Below are 21539 nucleotides of genomic sequence, written 5' to 3'. Positions count from 1 at the left end.
TATTTTAATGCCTACAGTCATGATCTCTGTTTTCAGTTAAGACATAGGCCCGGTTGGTTTTGCAGTTTTTGTATTTACCTATTGTGTTCGTGTTGATGCAGTGAACTAATCCCATGTGACGGCGCCATTGATGCATCTCAGCCTCATTTCCCCAGAAACTCAATCAGCACTTGAATCAAACAAGCACTTTGACAAAGAATTAAGAGGATTCTGTGAGAAACGAACGTTAAAAACAGCCTTGTCTCCTCTTTCAATACATAACTGCACCACATAAATGTACATCAGTGGCTTTAAGAGGCAGTGACTTGGATCCGTTTTCTATTTGAACTTTAGCACTCATGTAAAATCATGCAAACTGAGGTCAGTTAAGAGCACACAATATGGTTTTAATTACCAACCATCAACTAAAGTGTTCCACATCATCTCCTGTCTCCTTGATCGGGCACCATTACACACAAGATGAAAAACTAAAGAAAAACAACCTAGCTCCTGATACCAAGGGTTTAAACATGATACAAAAATAAGATAAAGGGTCAAAACCCTGAGGTACTCCAAAAAATAGGTTTGTATGTTCTAAAAATGGTGACAATGAAATGAATGACAGATGTAATGATGGAGACACATTTAAAATGCAAAGCACGATGATGATGGTGATCGAAGAAGAAAGAGGGGTAGGAGGTGGAAGCAGGGATAACCCCGCTTGACTGACACACACACACACACACACACACACACACACACACACACACACACACACACACACACACACACACACACACACACACACACACACACACACACACCAAATGATGGGTTTTCCCTGAATTGATGTTGCTGTATGCCCTAATGAGCAAAGGGAATACACAGGATCTCGCTGCTCCAAGCTACTCATTTGGCTTTTTGTACGTGCGCGTGACTTCCCGTGTGTGTGTGTGTGTGTGTGAGTAAATGTGTCACTTTCTGTGAGATGTTTATGTTTCTGCTTGCAAGTACCTGCGTGCATGGATGCCTGGACGCATGCCAGCATATACGGCAGAGGAGTTATGAATGTTTGTGTATGTGTGTGTGAGAGAGAGAGAGAGAGAGAGAGAGAGAGAGAGAGAGAGAGAGAGAGAGAGAGAGAGTTTGTGTAGTGAGGGGGTCGACCACTGATGTGAACAAAGGCAGCAGCCATGAGAGTCATGACGACCTTTAGAGCGGCTAGCTGGTAAATATTCTCCCCTCTCACCCCCACCCATCCTTTCATTTCTTCATCTTCCCTACGTCCCTTCACCCCTCATCTCTTTGACCTGTCTCTCTCCTTATCCCCTACCTCCTTTTCTCTCTCTCAGGTTGGATCAGCGCTGTCCATCCATATGATGCGGCGTTGGAGTAAACAAACGGAAGGGGCACTAGGAATGAAGTATCTGCGCTCTGTGTCAGTAATGGAGTAAATGAAAAGCCTGTAAGTGTGAAGCTGGGAAAGACGATGCCTTTCTCTGTCTTTGTTCTGCTCTTTTTCCAGCGTGGTGTAGTATTATTGTTTGTGTTGTAGCATCACAGGCCCAAAACAGGATCTCATTCCTGCATCATAGTTCTGACTCTGAGTGTTTATTGACCTCAGTCACAAAAGTACGAGATAGGTGTGGTTCAAATGGAACTACAGAATCAAAGAAAACCAAGTATACTTGAATTTGTAGTTTGTTTTAAATGGTATTAAATAATCTCTAAGCTCTAGCAATGGATATTCATAATACATACTTATTGCATCAGAGATGCAGGGATTTAATAAACCACTGGTGCCCTGGTATCTTAAACGATTAAAGTAATAGTTTGATGCATAAGAGATAGATGAGAGGACCAGGTTAGCTTAGCTTAGCACAAAGACAGTAAACAGAGACACAGCTAAAGTGTCCAAAGGTAAATCATCCCACCAGCACCTCTAAAACTAGTTAACACAAATTGTCATTGTTTAAACTCTGAAATACTAATTGTAGAAACAGTGTGTTATGGTTTACAATCGCTTCTGTGTCAAACTCCTTAAAGAGAAAACATGGGTCAAGCATCTCGATTGATGACTGGCTGCAGTAAAGGTGAAAAACCCACCTCCTCCATGCATGGGACATGGGCCAAACTAGGAAGTCCAAATACATACTACCCAAATATCAGGTAGTTCTTATCACGGTCATGTGTGTTCAAGTGCTCATTTTTAAGGTGAGTTTGATTTTAATCAGTTATTTGATGCTACATAAACAAGGTGAAACATCATGATTGACAGCTGAGACAGACTCGCGATTGGTCGAGTGCCTATATCCGCAGGACCTCAATACCATGGTTCCATTCGATGTGCAGACTCTGGTTCCAAATGACGTTGGCGGCGCAAGATGACATTGTGTCTTGAATATTTTGGCTTCATTTCTGGATAGTGGGAGGAAGTGGAGACATGGCGTCCATCTTTATGTAGAGTCTATGGTGTTACATTTTACATTTAAGCAGTTATGACAACTTTAAAATGATCCTGTATGTTATGAATGAATCTTCTAACTGAATGCAGGTTCATAAAACGCCACCAGGTCTGAGTTGGAGTGACTGACCCTAATCAAAGGTCTCCTCTCTCTCTATCTGTTCATCCTTCAAGGGTCGGGAGAGCCTGCTCCCCCAGCTACCTTTCACCTCACCAGAGTGTGTGTTTGTTCGTCACAGTGTTTAGTGGCAAGTGCAGTTGTGATAATGGAGGTCGTAAGAGCAGCGTGATACCCCCCGAATGATCCTTACTCCCAACCTGCCCTCTAGACACACATACACAACCTGCCAATAAGTGCCATAAACAACACAGACTGAGCTTGATTATAACCACCTACTGTGGCTGTAACCACAGTAGACGACGGCACACGGACACCGACAGACACACACTACCATACACACCTACAGCCCCTCAGCTCCCGGGAGAGCGATACACATGCACACTGGAGGAGGGGGGCCTCTTTCCCAATTACACCTCCAAGGAGGGGGTAGCTGTGTGTGTCAGCGTGCATGTGAGTGTGTGTGTGTGTTTGCTGAAGGTGCTCATAAATGCCCTGGAGATTGAGCTGATGGAGGGCATAATAAAAGGCCTATCAGCTGGTCCAATCGCCTCACACAGCCTCCAGGCAGGACAAAGGATCTGTCCGCCACTTCAACATTTACCTAAAGGCCTTTTACTCACACCCCTCCCCCTTTATTCTCTCCCCCCCTCTCCCCTTCTGAGTCTTCCTCCCTCGCTCCCCCGTTTCCTCACTAGTTGTGCCTTGTTAACCTTTACTTACCCAGAAAACGCTACCTGACATGTGTTTTTTTGGCATTCTCGCCTTTCTTGGCATCTTCACACCTACAGTAACAGTCTTCAAATGTTGTTGTCACTGTATCTCTCTCTCTCCAGAAGCAGCAAACAGTATCTTGCCCATTGGCAACTTAATAGTTGTTGGTAAAGGACAGAAAAAAATCCCTCATTAGTCGTCAAATAATCAATACGATAAGTCACAAACGTGTGTGGATGATCTTTCTGTTGAGTCTTGGAAATGGTGTTTGAGAGAGAGGAAGACAGACAGAGAGAAAGGGTACTTTTTGTTGTTGTTTTCTTTAATGGGAGGGGGGGGGGGGATTCTCCATCAGGCGAGAATCATTTCTGATTAATTTTCTGCTGTGTGATATGAGAATGTGACACCAAGCGTAGAAGAGACAGCCATGATAAAAAAACGAGCACCCACAGAGCCCGCCCCTTCCCTCTCAACCATATCAACAAGTCCACACAAAGAATCCTCAGCTCCGTTATCCCACATAGATGCAGCCATATGAGACAAATGCTCGTATTTATAATGACAACAATCTAAGAGCAATTTCTCTACATTAATATGAACTTTAAAAGTAAATCAAGCTCTCTAATTATCCCTTCGAATTACAACATAAGAAACCGCTGTAACACTTACTACCGCTGTAATACTAGCCCTACTAAACATTCAGTCTAGTGTCATGGAATGAAACAGGCAGATATGGGTGCATTTACAATTTTAATTATAAGAAACGCATTTTAATTAATCACGCATAAGAAATACAGTCACTGTCTTTAACTGTCTAAGCTTTTGTTTGTCAGGACTCTAACAATATAATGCCTCATATGAGGCAAGCCTTGTACAGATTTGGCTGCGTATACGCTGCCTAGCAGGAGGTACAGCATCAAATATGAAGCTAAGGGCAAAGAGAAACAAAGCCCCCGCTGCTTTTCGTGTTTTTGTTTTTTTCCAAACATACAATTCTTTCAACTTCAGCATGTGTTAGTGAAACCAAGTCAAGCATTTCACTCTAGCTGTTAATTGTAGGTGGGCCAACTGTTATTCTAAGTCTGAGTCTGCACACACACACACACACACACACACACACACACACACACACACACACACACACACACACACACACACACACACACACACACACACACACACACACACACACACACACACACACACACACACACACACACACACGTTTTGAAACATATTGAAACACAAAATAATAGAAGCACTGGATGCTGACAGAAACAGCAGGTATTGTAGGGATCGATACGCCCCTCAAACAAATACAAATGCATCACATTATAGTTGCAATATTGATTATTCTTTCTCATGGAGGACATCAGCATGTGCAACAGTATAGCATGCGCCTTGGTGTGCAGAGTGATTTTAAACCCACAAAAGGGTTTTCTAAATGTGTCTCCAATTAATGAACACGGCAACAAAACAGGAAACTACACAAAGTCAAACCCTTAAGCAACATGAATGAGTCTAGACTCCTGAGTTGCACTCTCACCACCTGTGTGTGTGTGCGTGTGTGTGTGTGTGTGTGTGTCAGTATGTCGTGCACGTCTCCACTGAGCAGCCACAAATGAGGCAACAAAGTGACGGGACAGTTTCAGCCTCCTACGTGCCAATTGTCGCTCTGTGTTCGGGTCAGTGCTGCGTGCTTTTCGTTTACAGCCTGCAATCCAAGGTAAACAAAAACAAAACAAACTGTGACAAAATAAAACATCAACATAACAACATAAAACTCAACTGAGTCAAAATGGCTCTTTGCTGTCCATCAGCCTGTGATATCATAATCAGGGACTGTGACTGTGCACCAATCATTAATCATTAACCCTTCCTGTGGGGGTTAACTGCAAATGATTGGCACATTTGCATACATAATTAGAAATGTGCATGTGCGGGTGTTTTTGTGGGTAACGAATCCGTATGGATGTTCAGTACACCACATGTGTACATTATTAATTACAGCTATTTTTTTAATATAAATAACAGTTCCCTTGCGCAAACAGCCAACTGGAAGCAATTAGATAGTAGTGAAATTTGTGGAGTGGAGAGGCAGATTTCCAATTTGGTAAAAGCCTCTGTGTCAAATTAGGACACAGTTGTTAGTCAGCGAACACTCAGACAAACAACTTCGCACCACTGTGGTTGTTGCTATAGATTTCACATGCTGGAGTAACATAACCACTGTGGCTTTTCTACAACGCCAGCACACAGCTCAGCAGTGGGCTAACATCTCTCTCTGTCAGTCAGAGGAAAAACATAGTCGCACACACACACACACACACACACACACACACATGCACACATGCACAGGGCAGCCAGTGCAGAGAGGAGACAAAGGAAGAGAGGGAGGGCTAGAGTGAGGGAGGGTAGGAGAAATATGGGGGAACGGAGGGGGAAATGAGCGGGAAAGCAGAGATGGAGAAGGGGAGCTGGGATTGAGCGAGTCAGGAGAGGTGAAAGCAGGAGGAGGAGAGAGGGGGAGACAGAGGAGCAACAATGGAAAGCTCACCCAGCCATCTGGGTAAAAGGGTGCGATGAAAGAGAGACAGAGGGAATAAAAAAGAAAGTGTGAGAGATGGACAGTTAGAGGGGAAAGTGCACTGTACAAGGGAGAAACTGAGACAAAAGGGGGAGAAAAGAAAGGGGAGAGGGAGAAAGAGGGGGGAGGGGGGAGGGGGGGTTTACAGTTAGTTCTTTGTTTTGGTAACGTTGAGTGAGAATTGTTCTCTTGTGATAACAAGGCACAGTTTACTACTAATCCAACATAACACTGTGTCTAACATGCAACACGGCACAAGTGAGTAGAGGATGCAAACAATAGTTCCTTAAGAGAAGTTCTTCCTGAATGAACGCGTGTGTGTGTGTGTGTGTGTGTGGTTGGTTGGAGTTGAGTAAAGGAGTATTTTACTCAACTCGCTCACAAAGACCCACTACAGAGGAGCTGAGGGAAGCACCCATGTTTACATAGATGTTAACGGGAGGTCATGAATTATGCATGCTATATTGAGGAGTATTGCTGTGTAACATGGTTTGTGTTTGTGTGTGTGTGTGTGTGTGTGTGTGTGTGTGTGTGTGTGTGTGTGTGTGTGTGTGTGTGTGTGTGTGTGTGTGTGTGTGTGCATTTAATGTTTGCAGACCTAAACTCCCGAAAGTGCTTTTGTGTGTGTGTGTGCGTGTGGTTGTGTGTCTAATGAGCTGTTATGTTTCCCTCCATCAAGGCTGTGAGCCTCAAACGTTTGCAAGAGAAGAAAATAAGAGGGATCTTTAAGAGAGTGAGAGAGAGCGAGAGAGTGAGAGAGAGAGCGAAGCCCCTGGTAAACACATCCATTTCCAGCTCACAGTGAGGTAATGCTGCCAAAGCTACCACAATTCACACACACACTCAGGCACACACACACAAGTTCTGCAGGCGGCCCTCTAGTTTGGCAGAACATCGGAGTCCCACCCGACACAAACCCCTAAAACGATCACACACACACACACACACACACACACACACACACACACACACACACACACACACACACACACACACACACACACACACACACACACACACACACACACACACACACACACACACACACACACACACACACACACACACACACACACACACACAAGTCAAGTTCAGCATGTGGAACCCAAATCAAAACAATAACAAGCTCCTCTGCAGATGCTGGTGGGTCATGTGACCACAGCCACCAGAGCCCATTGTTTACAGGGAGGGACGGGAGGGAGTAGGGAGGTGATGAGTCTGGAGTTTTGGGGCCAAACTGCTGCCTTGTTCATATCAAGAGCTTTATGATGGTGGGGGTGGTGTGTGTATGTTGAGGAAAACAGTAGATGGTCGGAACAACATCTCTCAATGGGGGTTGAGGGGGCAACTGCACCAGCTGTCTTCTGAATTCCAACGACACTCTGGATGTGAACACTCAAATACACTATATTAACTCAAATTCACTATATTAACCCCAAAGCTAAAAGTGCCGCTGATGACTATTTAGTCCCTCACAAGCTGTTCTGAGCAATGACAAGGGACCACCTGAAGATAGGCAGAGCAGTGAAAAACAAACCTTTACCTTTAGGGGGTTGTGTGTGCGCAATCTAACCATAACACTGCCTGCCAGCTTGCAGGTGAAGCTAGTGAAGCTAATGACAAATGTCTTTGAAGAACAAAGAACCGCAGAGAGAGAGCAAGAGACAAAGAGGAAGTGAGTGTTGGTCAAAGCCAGAGCGAGAGAGCACATTACAGAGAACCCCTACAGAGAAAAGATACAACAACTGAGGCTTTATCATATTTGAAAGGTTGGGTGGATGTGTGGCAAGGACCAATTATGATCTGGAACGTGTGTGAAGCAGCTGGGGCCCAACATTTAAAGTTTGCCGATTTTTGCACAACAAAAAGGAGGTTGTTCTACATTCCGAGGCTTTTAAATGTTGATTTCTCAGGAAAAGTCAAAGGGATCAAGGCAACAATAATGGAGAATAAATGCAAAGTTGATAACGGTATGCAGGAAACTGGACAGATGCAAAAAAGAGAGGATTAAAAGTTGCGAGATGAAGAGGATAATGCAGGAACATTTTAAAACATAAAAGGTTTTTCTTCACAAATTAAGTCCACCTGTTAAAGCTGATTTACGCTTCCTTTATGTACGAAAAGAGATACATCCATTTCAAATGAGGTAAGCAATACATCCACTAGGGGGAAGCCCAGACTGGAGAGATTCTGACCACAACAATCATGGCAACTACAGGAGGTTGTTTTGATGTACTTCTTAAAAAAAAGAGGCCAAATTGGGCTGTTTGTCCCTGTGTGCAGGCAAAGTGACATCATATTGATTTTTCTTACCAACTCGCAAAATCTCTCCTCAAACATTTCCGCAGTTGTAGAAATTCTGTCCTGTGTCCAATGGTCCTTGGACTATTGGCTACACAACCCCTAAGATTTCTGGTGTTACAGCTGTTTCGTCCATATTTGTAAGCCTTCAGAAGACATGCACAAATACGGACAAAATTAACGCAAAGTCTCTGTCCGTATACGTATATCTAAAGATGAGCATAAATGTCTCCCATGTATAATTCCAGTTTAAGAAGGGAGAAAACCAGAAATAGGGGCCATAACTATGTCTCTTTGTTAGTCCAACAGATGAGAGTCCACCTTTTGAATTTTCCTTTGGAAGCACCTAGTGTGCCTTGTTTACATTTCTTGTCTGCTGCCTTTTGCAGGTATACAATCTTATTAGAGACACCAAAAACCATGGAGGCCCCTTAATGGATTATGAAGTAAAAGGATATTCTACTGTTGTCACATTCTGGAACAATTTCCGTAGATCGGCCCCAGCAGATGGACGTCAGATGTTGGACTAAGAAATGGATAACTTTCAATTAACTTTATCGCTCCCTCCTGACAACATAAGGTCCCTCTCTTTGTTGAAGAAGATATCTGTGGGATAGTTTTGACTTGTCTGGCTAATTTAACTATGTATTGGATTCAATGCTGTTGAGCAGAATTGAAAGGATGCCAAGTGCCGAGATGCTGCACATGATTTGCAGATGATGATTGATAGAAGTTGATCAAAGATGATTCCGCCATAAATCAAGCAAGTCTGTGATGAAATTCGACATAACGTTTGTACATTTGCTTATGTGAAAGATCTTGTTGCTAATATAGAGGTGGAATTACATGCCACCACGCTGAGTACATTACAGCTTCTCCCATGGTGTTAATATCTTCTTTACATCTGTTAGTCCAGAAGGTGAATCCCTACTACATCTGGGAATTAACAGGAGTGTAGGCGGCATGGTCTTGATTCATTTTTAATCATACAAAAGGCACAGTCTTGTGTACAAATCTATTACAGCACTTAAATTTTTAGTGGTTCTGTCTGTATAAATGAACAGGGATATGCTTTAATAGACAGCCTGAAACCATTTTGCAGCCTGGCTAGGATCCCAATTGACATTTTTTGTTGACTTTCAACATGTGTTATTTTGATCACGTTGAAAGGCACTTTGGGGATTCAAGGTCAGTTAACTGTCAGGATGGTGTTATGTCTTGTCCTTCCTAACTGCTAATTAGTAGGTAATTGGTGTCTTATCATTGTAGATGACTTGCCTGCGACTGCACTTGGAACAGACACTATTGATGGTATCGACAGATTGTGGTGGTCAAAACATTGCCTGGGTGACTTAAAGGACACGTGGGAAGATGTGAGATTAATCTCAACATTTGTTAGGAAAGGAGAGAACACCTGTGTCCTGAACTGATATGACTCAGAGGGTGTTAAAGGGAGATGGCACTGGTGAATAATGTGGCACAGCTGACAGATTAATCCATTCTGCACGTGTGCCAACATCTCTACAGTTGCATGAGAGTCACTGTAGTATTGTAAAGGAACCGTAATAAACCGATGAACAGAGCAGTAAAAAAGCCATACTGTTTGGCAGTCACAGTTCTTCACTGCATTTTTCCACATCTAATTCCAAGTCCAAAAAGATAGCCTCTCATCTGGCGGTCCGGTGGGAGGAATCATATTGTTCCCTTTTAAAAAGTGGGTCTGCATGAGACTAAGGCAACTTACTGAAGCACATAAAACCTGTTCTTCATTTCACTCCCTTGCTAATCTCTTGCATATCAATCGATTAAACAAACATTTAAGAAATCCCCATTTTAAAGCAGCAGATATGTTTTGTTGTTGGATGGGCCTGGCAAAGAATAAATAATGTTCTCATGCAAAATGTCACGAACAAAGAAAGGAAGTCATAACATCTGGTCTTAAAAGCAGGCGGCGCTGACAATCTGGAAAGTGGTAAGTTGGAGTGGTATATACAGTATGATATATGATGGCTAGCTCACAGACATATATTCAAACACATGCACACCTCCACCATACCTTTGGTCACCCCTCTATCATGCCACACCCACTCTGCTAAACTGCAATCAAATTGATGATCGACACTCAAATTAAACACGGCTACAATTATGACACCACCATGCCGTGCTCTTAATTAGTACATCTCAATTTTAATTAATAAAGCCTGTCAGCATGACTGATATCAATAATTCACAACAGACAGGTCAGTGGAGCCTCAAAATAGATGGGCATAATTAGAAATAACGCAGAGAGGGGGTACTTCTGTGGGGCTGGGTTTGTTTTTAATAGGTTACACTTGAGAAGCATGTCGCCTCCCTGTTGTGTCAAAATGTCTTTGCCTCAAACCAAAACTTTGCCTTGGTCAGTACAGTATTATTAATACAAATAATATGAGGGGGTGCACAATAATTGAACTCGTAATCCCTTGACTGTTCATTTCTTACTCATTTTTCAGATGTAGTTTTGTTTTCTTTGTTATTGTTAACATTTATTGTGCAAGAAAAAAGATACACCTTTAGGTAATGGATACCAAAAACTGCTTTTTACTTGCTTGAAACAAATACGGTTAGTATGATGCTGGTTTATGAAATAACAAGTTAAAAGACTTGACAACATTAGGTTTTGACGTGCGATAGAAAAGTTTGAGACTGCACCCATGAAAGGAAAGAATGTACCTGCTTTAAATTCGGCCGCCCTGCCCTTCAAAGTATCCACTTTTTGCAGCAATACACTAGACAGCACTCCTACAACACTTGAAATGCTCCCTGGAAGTCCTGCTCTGTAAGCATGTCGCCGCTACAATCCCCTCCACTGTCAAAATTGCGACTCTTCAGTTTGATTTTCATTTGGGGGATGAATAAGTCACACAGGGTGCCAATCGACAATTTTCTTGGAGTGGCCAAAAACCTTGTGCAAATTCTTAAACACTAGTAGTAGGTACATTGTTATTATGAAGTGCCACAGTTCCTCATTTGAGCCAAATGTCATCACCGAGACACCCTGGAACCATACAGAAGTGCTTGATGTTGATAGTCTGACCATGGGGAATTCACAATGCATAACCCAGTGAATGTTGAAGAAAACAATGAGCATACCCCCAACCTAACATGCTTTTTAATGTGGCCTATTCCACTGGGAAGACTGCGGTTTTACCTCAAGGTCAAAGCCATAGGCCAAACACTCATCCCTGCTAATGATCCAGGAAATAAGGAGATCCTGGAGGACTTCAACTTGATTTGAAAATGTATCATTGTTGTGCTTTTTTTAGTTAGGAACTGACATTAACAGAGTAAGCATACTGAACTGCCCAGATAATGAAGGTTCACCAATTTTACCTGCTAATTAGGGCTTCTGTTTGGACACTTGACACATCTGTCAATTAGTACCACCCCATATATACCTTAGATAACCATAATGCACATTTGTCAATAGAATCAATTAGACCCTTTCTCTCTTCTACAGCACTCTGGGCCATCAGTCCATTAAAGCTGGGGACTATGGATTATTCTGAAGCCACAGAGCCTTCTGTCACATAAACACTGGATTTGAGGCCCTGCACTATGTATTATGGATAGTAGGCAGGAAATGATTGAACACAATTCTACCTTGCAGATAAAATAACTACGATGTTGGACAAATTAGCATATTAGTGACTTTTTCTGGGACACCTTCGATTGGATCAGGCCAGCGCATTTAGTCGCTCCCTTGACAGCCATAAAGGGTGTTCAAACTCAGAAGAAACTATGTTATGTTTATTTACGACATTAATAAATGCAAATAGATTTTTGCTGATGGCTTCAAAATGGATGTTACACATGATGCATTATTTTCACTAATAGCATCAAAGTGAGCGTAGGACTTCAAGAATTTAATTGAAACTGCAGATAGTGAACAATGGTAAAAATGTAATTATTTTCTTTCAAAGGGTTAGGGGTTAGCTTGACAACCACTTGACAACTGATGTTGTAATTAGCATGTCAGATGTACGTCAATGAACTTAGAGCTACTTGTGCAAGTAGCTCTGAAGTCTTTCACTGTTCAAGTGAATGTAAATCCTGGACTGAGATCACAACAACACACACATTGCTTACACATGTTTGCCATGGCCCAGTGCTTTGGCAAAAGATCACAGTGAATTAGGCTACCCATCTACTAATCCGTGATTAACCACTCCTCCACTCACACTCACTGATATTCAGCACTCTTAATAAAAGAGCCAATTTGCATATAAATTTAAACTCATAATTTCACTCCCGCGGCATCACAGGTGGTAATTTTCTCAGGAGCCAGAAACCTGTCCAGCGAGCCAGTGGAGACCAACTCAATGTGGCTCTCGCTAGTCTGCCAATGGTTTTGACAGAGTGACAAGAGGGAGAGCTTTGCCTTTGATTAGTCTATATGCAATCTAATGCTGAGTGAACCACTGAGGTGGTTTTCAAGCCTTGAACAAAGAAAACTCCGGTGATCCTGTCAGTCTGTTTCTACAAGGCACTTGTCATTGGTTCTTGCTTGTAGAGATAAAACGATCCAATAAACACTGATATGATATTTAGTAATCCATGTAGGCCATTGTTTAATAAGATGTGTTCCTTCAAGAAAATCACTCATGCTAGAAAATCTCAGTGATAACCTAAGGCACACAAGGTGCTTTTGTCTCAACTGGTTTCACACCTCCTGTGCGTTTATGCTTTTCCAAAGTCTCACATCTAATTTTTTCCCATTAAGCAAAGTTATATTACGCAGAGACACTAAAGATGGAAAGTAGGAGGTTACAGAATCAATCTGATATTACAACGGGTGCACATGATAGTTTACGTGTAATCCTGACACCGATTAGATCATATCTACTATTTGCACTGGTTAGCTGATACTCTCAGAATTGATTTTAAGATTTGGCTGATCCCTTTCAAAACATGAATGCACCTGGTACCAAGATATAATCACAGAGCTTTTAACCCCCATGTGAGCAGGACTAGGGACCTTGGGTTGGTCCCAACAGGATTTTATAAAGCCAAGACTAAAAATATCACAGCAACTGAACCATGAAAAAAAATAATGGTTTTGATGAGCCCATGCTGGCTACAATTATAAATTAATTGTTATTTCTGAAATCAAAGATATGTCCTTTTAAATTTCTATTGCTGAATTAATCTACTACTCTAGGAAGCGTTTTGTAGAATTATTTCAATACATCTACAGTATCTGGTGATTATTTGGGTTTTTCACACTATACCACAAATGACAGTTTTATAAAGGACCCATTAATACAAAGACAATCTTACCCGCAGACCCTGCAACCAAATGTTGTATTTCCATGTGTTTACAGCAAAATCGGTGTCCTTCAGAAAACACTGCTTGCTGAAGTTGTCGTGATGACAACTCCCATAATGTTAGACATTTTGGGAGCTATTATCAGAACTCAAAAGCAAGAACCCTCTGTTGGTCAATGAGCTTTTTATATAAATACAAGCAGATTTCTGTTTGGTATTTTTAGCTGTGTGTAGTTCGGCCTGTCTGATAAAGTTTAACAGAATACTTAACTCAACACACTTGGTTGGTCAAGTAAATCGTTGCGGGAAACCTTAAGTGTTCAATCAGATAACAAGTACATGGAGTATGGGAGAGCGAGGCCCTGAACTGAAAGGAGAGCGAGAGGACAAGAGAGATTATGAGGGCTGTCTTTTCAGATGGTAATCACATGGTTTCTGAACTCCACTGGCATCTAAACCAGGGAAACTGTTTTCTTTGGCAAATACTTTCTCGCTCGTACTCTGTCACTCACTCATTGGAGAACCAACACTGCTCTCGTGCGCACACTCAGTCCTCCCCTCCTTTCTCTTGTTTCGAAACGCAAACACCCTCTTTCACCACAAACATAAACATGTTGTGCAAAAGGAGTACGAGCAGTGACAGTGTTTCAAGAAGGTAAGACTGAAAATAAAGAAACAAAACCACGAGCAGAGAGAAAAGAGGCCGTTTACAGAGCCATGCCACTTTATCAAAAGACAAACAACAATAGCGATCCCTTTGGGCTTTTTTTTTTTTCTTCTCAGGATGGGAAGTCTTTAGTCCTGTCGGAGTTGGCTGATGCTCCAGGCTCAGTGTGGAACACATGATTTGCTCAGCAATGTAACAAAGACATTACTTTTGATCAACAAAATGCACAAATAACCCACTCACTCCACCAGCCTCCTAGTTTTATCTTACAAGAAATGGAGATCAGTTGTCATAAATCTAATTAAATGGGGTCACTGTGTTGGGCTGGAAGTTATAAGGAGAGAAAATAAAATTTACAACATCATTGAGGGCCAGCAGTGGATCTTGTTATTTCCAGAAACGTGAGTAAACTTGCTGAACACTACAAAGGGAGGGATAACTGATGGCGGTCAGAGGAGAAAAGGGTTTAAACCCCCAGACCTGTTGTTTTGGGGTTTTGCAATAATAAGCAGAGCATTCTCCTGATTTCCCCTTCAACTAAGATTATACTTCACTTCCCCTGTTAGCAATTAGTCTCCAGAACACTATTTGTCAAAAGCCAAACCATTCGTTTCCACTGGTCTGCCCCCGCAAGCTCTTCTTACAATTGACTGTTTCCTGCATAGAAAAAAAAACATAAGCCCTCGGAAGAAGGAGCGGACCCAGCAGCCCGACAGTGTGTAGAGATGTCTGAGCATTAAGTAAAGACCGAATCAGACTATAAGTATGGTATCAACAAATCTGGAAAATCTGCCACAGCGAGCAATTCCTGCCTCTGAATCTTTAGCGACAGCACATTTAAGCAACTTTTCATAAAGGGAACCATTTGGGAGTTGGGGCAATGCAGAAAATAGGTCAATCATCGAATGACACCTATTGATTTTTGGCGCAAGATCTGAGGAAATGCGGGAGTAGCAAATGTGCTGTAAACAAATACGATGAGAAAAGCTACTCAATAAAGTAATGGGAGGTGGGCCGGCTGACAGACCCATGACATGTAGCTACACAAAACCCCGAGGTCTAACATCTATACGGCACACTGTCATTTTTCCTCTATTTTCCAAATGATTGCAGAGGCATTGGGGAACATCAGCGTCTCCCAGTGAGGTGAGAAACCTATTGTATCTGGGTTACAAGGGAGCCGGAGAGCCATCAAACAGTCAGACATTTTCCTGGTAAATCACCTGCAGAGAGGGAACTTTTCAAGAGTGCAATTAACAACCTCAAGGTCAGACTTCTCTGGAGAGTTATCGGGAAAAAAATCCTCAGGCATTCTCTCTCACTCCTCTCTCTTTAGCTGTTATCTACACTCTTAGAAATGCTCTCTCCATCTCCTTTACCCTCCTGCCCTCCTCTACATTTCCTTCACTCCAGGTTACTCCCCTGTCCCCTTTTTCACCATCCCTTCAAGCATCCTTCCTTCCTCCCTCCTTCCTTCCCCCTTGTCGCCATTAAAGATAAACGTTACTATGTGGTCGGGGGGGTGACACCATTTCTTCTCTGGTGCCGGAGCCGGGCTGAAAATCGGTCACAGGTGTGCAGAGGATAAGAGCCATGGATCTTAATCTTGAGGCAATATTGGGGCTGTGCGCTGAAGAGGTCACTGTAGGGATATCTGAAAAAAGAGCTTGGCTTCTTTCATGCTCCTGAACTGTGGCAAGAATGAACTTTCCATGATCTTGATTGTGCAAGCGCGATTTAGAAATTGGGCTGAAATAGATTTTTTTTTTTCTGAAGTCCGGTGCTGCAGAGAGTTTGACGTAGCACTTGACAAGCACAATAGATCTTTGGATTTTGAGGACCAAACTTTGAAGTGCTATACACAAAGTAAGTAGATGTCAAGTCTTTGCCGTTGACAAAAAATTGGGATTTTTATTAAAAACATTAAAAAAAAAAACTCATGTGACATAAAGAAGGGGTGAACTGAATGGACTTTAACTATAAAAGATATTTCAAAGTAGGAAATGTGTAAGACCAGGGTTTAAATCCAAATGCTTGCATTTGAGGTGCTTAGATGATTTTGAATAGTTTCCTCCTTGTATTTAAAATGCTCTGTGGTACTATTTTCATAAAGGCTTTTGCTTATCTATAATTTGTCCCTGATGATCCGCTTCACAAGCATCATTTCTCCATACGCCAGTCTTGGCAAGTTTTTAGTCGCAGATAAAACCTGTTGCTAAACCCGCACATGCTGCTGCGATCCCATGTGTTTCTGTTATTGATTACAGTCTTATTCTATCTCTCTTCAAGCTTGACATCAGAACACGTGGCAGCTTATACTGCTGCCATTAGCAGTCCAGAAGGAATCATCTCTGGCATCTATGACATCTACGAAAACAAGTACCATGAGAATTTTGGCACCAACCAAAGTATTGTGGCATCTCTATAATGGATGGGCGTCTGCCTGCCTTATGGTTTAGGCGTAAACCAAGCATAGTAACTCCTAAATCAAAGGATAGATTCCAACCATGGGACATTTGTTGAAGGTCATACCCTTCTCCTTTTGTTAAAGAAGGGCAAAAACTTAAATGAGAATAGTTTTAATAAAAAAAACTAACATTTGACATTTGATGACATTACACAGAGCGCAACAACACACACACACACACACACACACACACACACACACACACACACACACACACACACACACACACACACACACACACACACACACACACACACACACACACACACACACACACACACACACACACACACACACACACAGGGTGTGCAAAGGGTTTTCTTCACTTACCTGGCAGTAGACAACAAAATTACTGAGGTAGAGTTACACCCATGCAGTAACAACCAATAAAACTTTAAATACCAAACCGGAAAATACCAGTAGCTTCTTAGAAATAGTAAATTAAACTTCTATTTTTAGTTTTTCTACTTATGGGAGGACAAATAAAACCTTAGTATTGGGATTTTGGCGACAGACACATCCTGACACATTTTGTGTGGTTATAACAATAATTGAAAACATGTGAAGCTTTTAATAATGAATGTAAATTCTAATTTATAAAAGGCATTTGAGACAAGTGGTCGTGCCTGAGCCGAGGCAACAAGCTGAACTTGTGCAAGGCCAGTGAGACAATCAATAAGCTATTCCACAATAACCATATAAATATCAATGTGATTGCATTCCCTATGCAAGGAGGTAATTATAGTGGGGCAATTGTAAAACTTCTGTCTAATCCATGAGATAGATTCAATTTAAATGGAGTTTTTTTACTTCTTAATGGACGACAAGAGAGAAACTAATCTATATTTCATCAGCAAATAACTTTTATGTTTACAGCACGGCTCAGGATGCAGTGATAAAGCTGCTCGATCGGGCGACTTTTACTGTACTTTTCAGCAAGTTGCCATCGATTGGATTTATCCATCAGTAATGGGGAGTGATGTTCGATAACAGTGCAGTGCTTTAAGACCCATTAGTGTTCGCATTTAAAAGTAAACGAATGTTGTTTCTTTATTAAACTGCTCTTCACCGCTGCCTATTACAGTGTAATTGACGTGTTGCAGACAAGCTTCAGTTTGTGACTGTGTTGACTTTCTTAAAATAATATTTGTCTATTTGTACATGTACGTAAAGTGTGTGTCTGTGTGTTCCTGTAGTTATATATTTCTGAGGACCATTTTAAGCGTAGACGCTACAGAGTGAGGACATTTTGACTCACTTTTTTAAAGGGGCTGTTTCAGAGTTAAGATTTTGTTTTAGGGTTAGGGTTAGAATTAGGTTGGGGTCAGGCATTTAGTTTGGATGGTTAAGTTAAGTTAAGGGGCTAGGGAATGTATATGTCAATGAGTGTCCTCACTAAGATAGAAGTACAAACATGTGTGTGTGTGTGTGTGTGTGTGTGTGTGTGTGTGTGTGTGTGTGTGTGTGTGTGTGTGTGTGTGTGTATTTTTGTCTATGTGCATGCGGGTGTGTCTGTTTTCATACGTATGTAGCTGCGTGTAAGTATGGGTTAGGGTTAGTATGTGTGTCCCAGTTCTTTGTCAGTGAGGAACTGATTCCTGTCCTCGAGGAAGTTTGGCTTCAGTTCATACATGCAGAGTTCATTGCAGGTTAATGACATTGATGTTTCATCTCATAAAGATGAGTGACTTTATGTTGGCTGACATCCTTGAAGCCATTTTTTAAGCTGCCGACTGGATACAATGTAATTTGACTGGAATCCACTTTTACTCCATTACACATAGACTGATTTTATCATCTGCCATCAATTCATTTTTAATCCCATGCCGAAGTGCAGTTGGTGTAATAGTGTATCCATGTCTTGAATATTGAGGGATTGTTTGCAAAATGTCACTTTTGGATGAATCCCATAACTTTCTAGAGCAATTATGTTTAAATGACATGCCTCTGGTGGTTTCCAAATTTGTAGAAGTGGTGCAACAAGGACTCAGGGCCATGAGAGTCAATTAATATAGTAAATTGCATCAGTTACCCTCTTGTATGCGTTTCCTGCTCCATAGCAAAGATAAAATAGACAATTACTGTTGCCTTAAAGCCAAGAAACACATAAATATGCTTGACGTTTTTGTGGAAGAACAGCTATCGCTTTTGTTTTTGTATGTAACACAAATGCTGTTGAGCATGAGCTGCTGCCTCACACAGTCAGTGACTCTTTACCACACATGCATACGCTGCCTTACCTTGCGTGAGGCACATCAATGCTGCACGAGACCACTTTGCGTTTCTGCTCTAGCAGGGACACTGATCGGGTGTCGGGGTCCCGGCCAACACGCTTGCTGTCAGCCAACCGATGCTCCTCCACCGCCTCTGGGCTGAGGGAGCCGCCGTTCATCCTGTGGCCCTCTGGAGCTCCATTGCTGGAGCTCTGCTGGAGAGAGATACAAAAAGGATAAGGAAATGCTTGGTGAGAGGAACACATACATAATAATAATGAGCCATAAACACTGATGGAAAGTTGAGCAGTACACTGCCTATTAAAATATAGTGCTAGGAAAGTTCTAGGAAACAATAACAGAAAAAGTTCAACACAGCATCAGTTAGAAAGTCAGAGTCTGGGCTCCGGCCATCAAATCTTATCACCCAAATTTAATATTTTTATGTTTAAATTTCAAATCCTAAAGTAAATGTTCCAATATGGTTTCAGAAAAATAAAACTAGCCTCTCGCAGCTTCTAAAGCCGATGGATTCAAAAATGCACAATGGTTAGTTATAAAAAAGTTTATTTTTCTTAGTTCCTGTAGAGATTTTGTTTTTTAAGCTGATAACCATAAAAACAAAATTTAACACAAAACTGTGCATCTGTAACGTAGTTTCTTAATGGAAGTTTAAAAAATACAGTAAACTGAGGCTTCGCTAGACTCATGTTTTAGAACAAACATGATCTCCATCCAAATGAGAATTTTTGTCCCACATCAGTAATTATCTCCATTCATACAAACAAACCTGAAAAGCGTATATCCCGTGACCATTCCTGTTCACTGGTCATGCAGATGCCAGTGTAAACAGAAGCACGTTGTCTACTCTGCAGTTGGTTGCTTATTGCAGAAAATACAATGAACGAGAAATAGCGATGGAGAAAAGTAAGAGCAGGGATTTGTTTGCTTGAACTGAAGAGTAGGTGAAACTTTTACTGACTGTACAGGCCAGAAAAGCTTGCGATTGGTAACCTGCCCATCGCCTCGTAAAATGTCCGGTAAATATCAGAGTGAGCCCATGTGAGAACACTGCAGGGACCCAAACAGACACAAAACTGGAAACAACAGGGAATACAACTATTTCTGGATGAAAAAGTTGCGCAATACACAATAACAGTTGTGACAGGTTTTGGCGATTAAAATAATAATAAATAATCATTTCCACACATTTGTGGAAGGCAAAGTTTGGAAAATGTCTGCACCAATTTTCATGTCGGAAAACAGCTCAAGTTCAATTGTTTGAGCCGTTCATATAAATTCTCTGGTGACACAATCGATCCAGAAAACACAGATGTCTCTGCTGTCCTGAAAATCACACGCAACAGCGCACACAAATAAAGACTCTCCATACAGCGAGACTGTATTAAACAGGAAAACATATTCTTGCACCACACACCCTTACCAACGTAAACTATTCACTGACACAAAAGAAAATCATTTTTCCCACCACAATGCTCTGAAAACGCCTACCCCTAGCAATGTAAAAAAAAAAAAAGCAGCCCAACTTCATCTCTTCTCTTACACAACAGAAAAGATGGTACACATGAATACCTGTGTGTACCTACGCACACACACACACACACACACACACACACACACACACACACACACACACACACACACACACACACACACACACACACACACACACACACACACACACACACACACACACACACACACACTTCTGTAGGTAACTAAAGCCATCAGGCTCTTTAGAAACACACTGAGAAAAAGCCAAAACACAAGGCAGAGTGACACACACCGCTGCCCATGCCAACGGAGCGTTGTATGACACAAGTATGACATGCAGGCTGGTGGGTGTTTCTCTGTGTGAGTGTGTGTGTGACATAGATCATTATCTCAAAGCGCTGTAACATGATTAGGCTTGACTGTGGAAAAGGCAACGGCACCAGAGTCAATAACTTACACACACACACACACACACACAGAACAATTCACTTAGATTAATGAGGTAAAAAACACAAGAAATTGGTATCGAGTATCGCTCATGATAGAGGCACGGACGCTCAGTGGTGCGCAAAAACGCTCTGTGAAAACACAGACTTGAGTAAAATAACAAGATGGATTGCACCAGCTCTGGGAAGATTAGGTGTGTACTCCTCTGATAAAACCAACGGCAATTCCTTCCTTTCACCGGCCTTATGAATGATGGCATTTCACGCAGCCAGGAAATTGTGAAGCATACCGAATCAGTTGTGAAATGTGAGTTGCATGCATCAAAGCCGGTGTAAATGTGTGTGTGTGTGTGTGTGTGTGTGTGTGTGTGTGTGTGTGTGTGTGTGTGTGTGTGTGTGTGTGTGTGTGTGTGTGTGTGTGCACTCATGAACAGTACAAATATCCAGAGTGTCTGATACCCCCCTCCCTCCCTCTTTATCGCTCATTTTCCTTCTCTCCCCCACTCACAAACACACACACACAGAAAACTCATAATCTACTTGCTTTGGGCAGTAGTTTGTCAAGCGTAAAGATTCTCGTACCTTTGTGGGTCAAAGGTCACAATAAAGCAAAGCTGGCACGGACCACAGATTGAATTCCATGGGCCCGATGTCATAAAATCCCAACAGACTTCACCTTTCAGCTCGAATGGAGCTGGGTGGATTTTTATTGGAGCGTCGAATGGATGTGATCCTGATTGGAGATATTCATTACTCAAACT

At 41.9% G+C, this 21539-nt stretch overlaps 1 protein-coding gene across 2 annotated transcripts in view; it reads right to left on the bottom strand.

The window, feature by feature from the left end:
* Positions 1–21539, bottom strand: part of znf704 (zinc finger protein 704) — a 44788-nt gene that overhangs the window by 19286 nt on the left and 3963 nt on the right. The window contains exon 2 of one of the 2 annotated variants that reach the window (XM_034600398.1): positions 18845–19029. In XM_034600398.1, the coding sequence (XP_034456289.1) occupies positions 18845–19029 (185 nt within the window). Of the gene's footprint in view, positions 1–18844; positions 19033–21539 lie in introns of both variants that reach the window. The other variant, XM_034600397.1, reaches the window with a different exon arrangement.

This window comes from Hippoglossus hippoglossus, chromosome 11, assembly GCF_009819705.1.
Source record: "Hippoglossus hippoglossus isolate fHipHip1 chromosome 11, fHipHip1.pri, whole genome shotgun sequence".
Taxonomy (NCBI): Eukaryota; Metazoa; Chordata; class Actinopteri; order Pleuronectiformes; family Pleuronectidae; genus Hippoglossus; species Hippoglossus hippoglossus.
The sequence above is the reverse complement of the archived record's forward strand: the minus strand, read 5'-3'. Positions and strand labels throughout refer to the sequence as shown.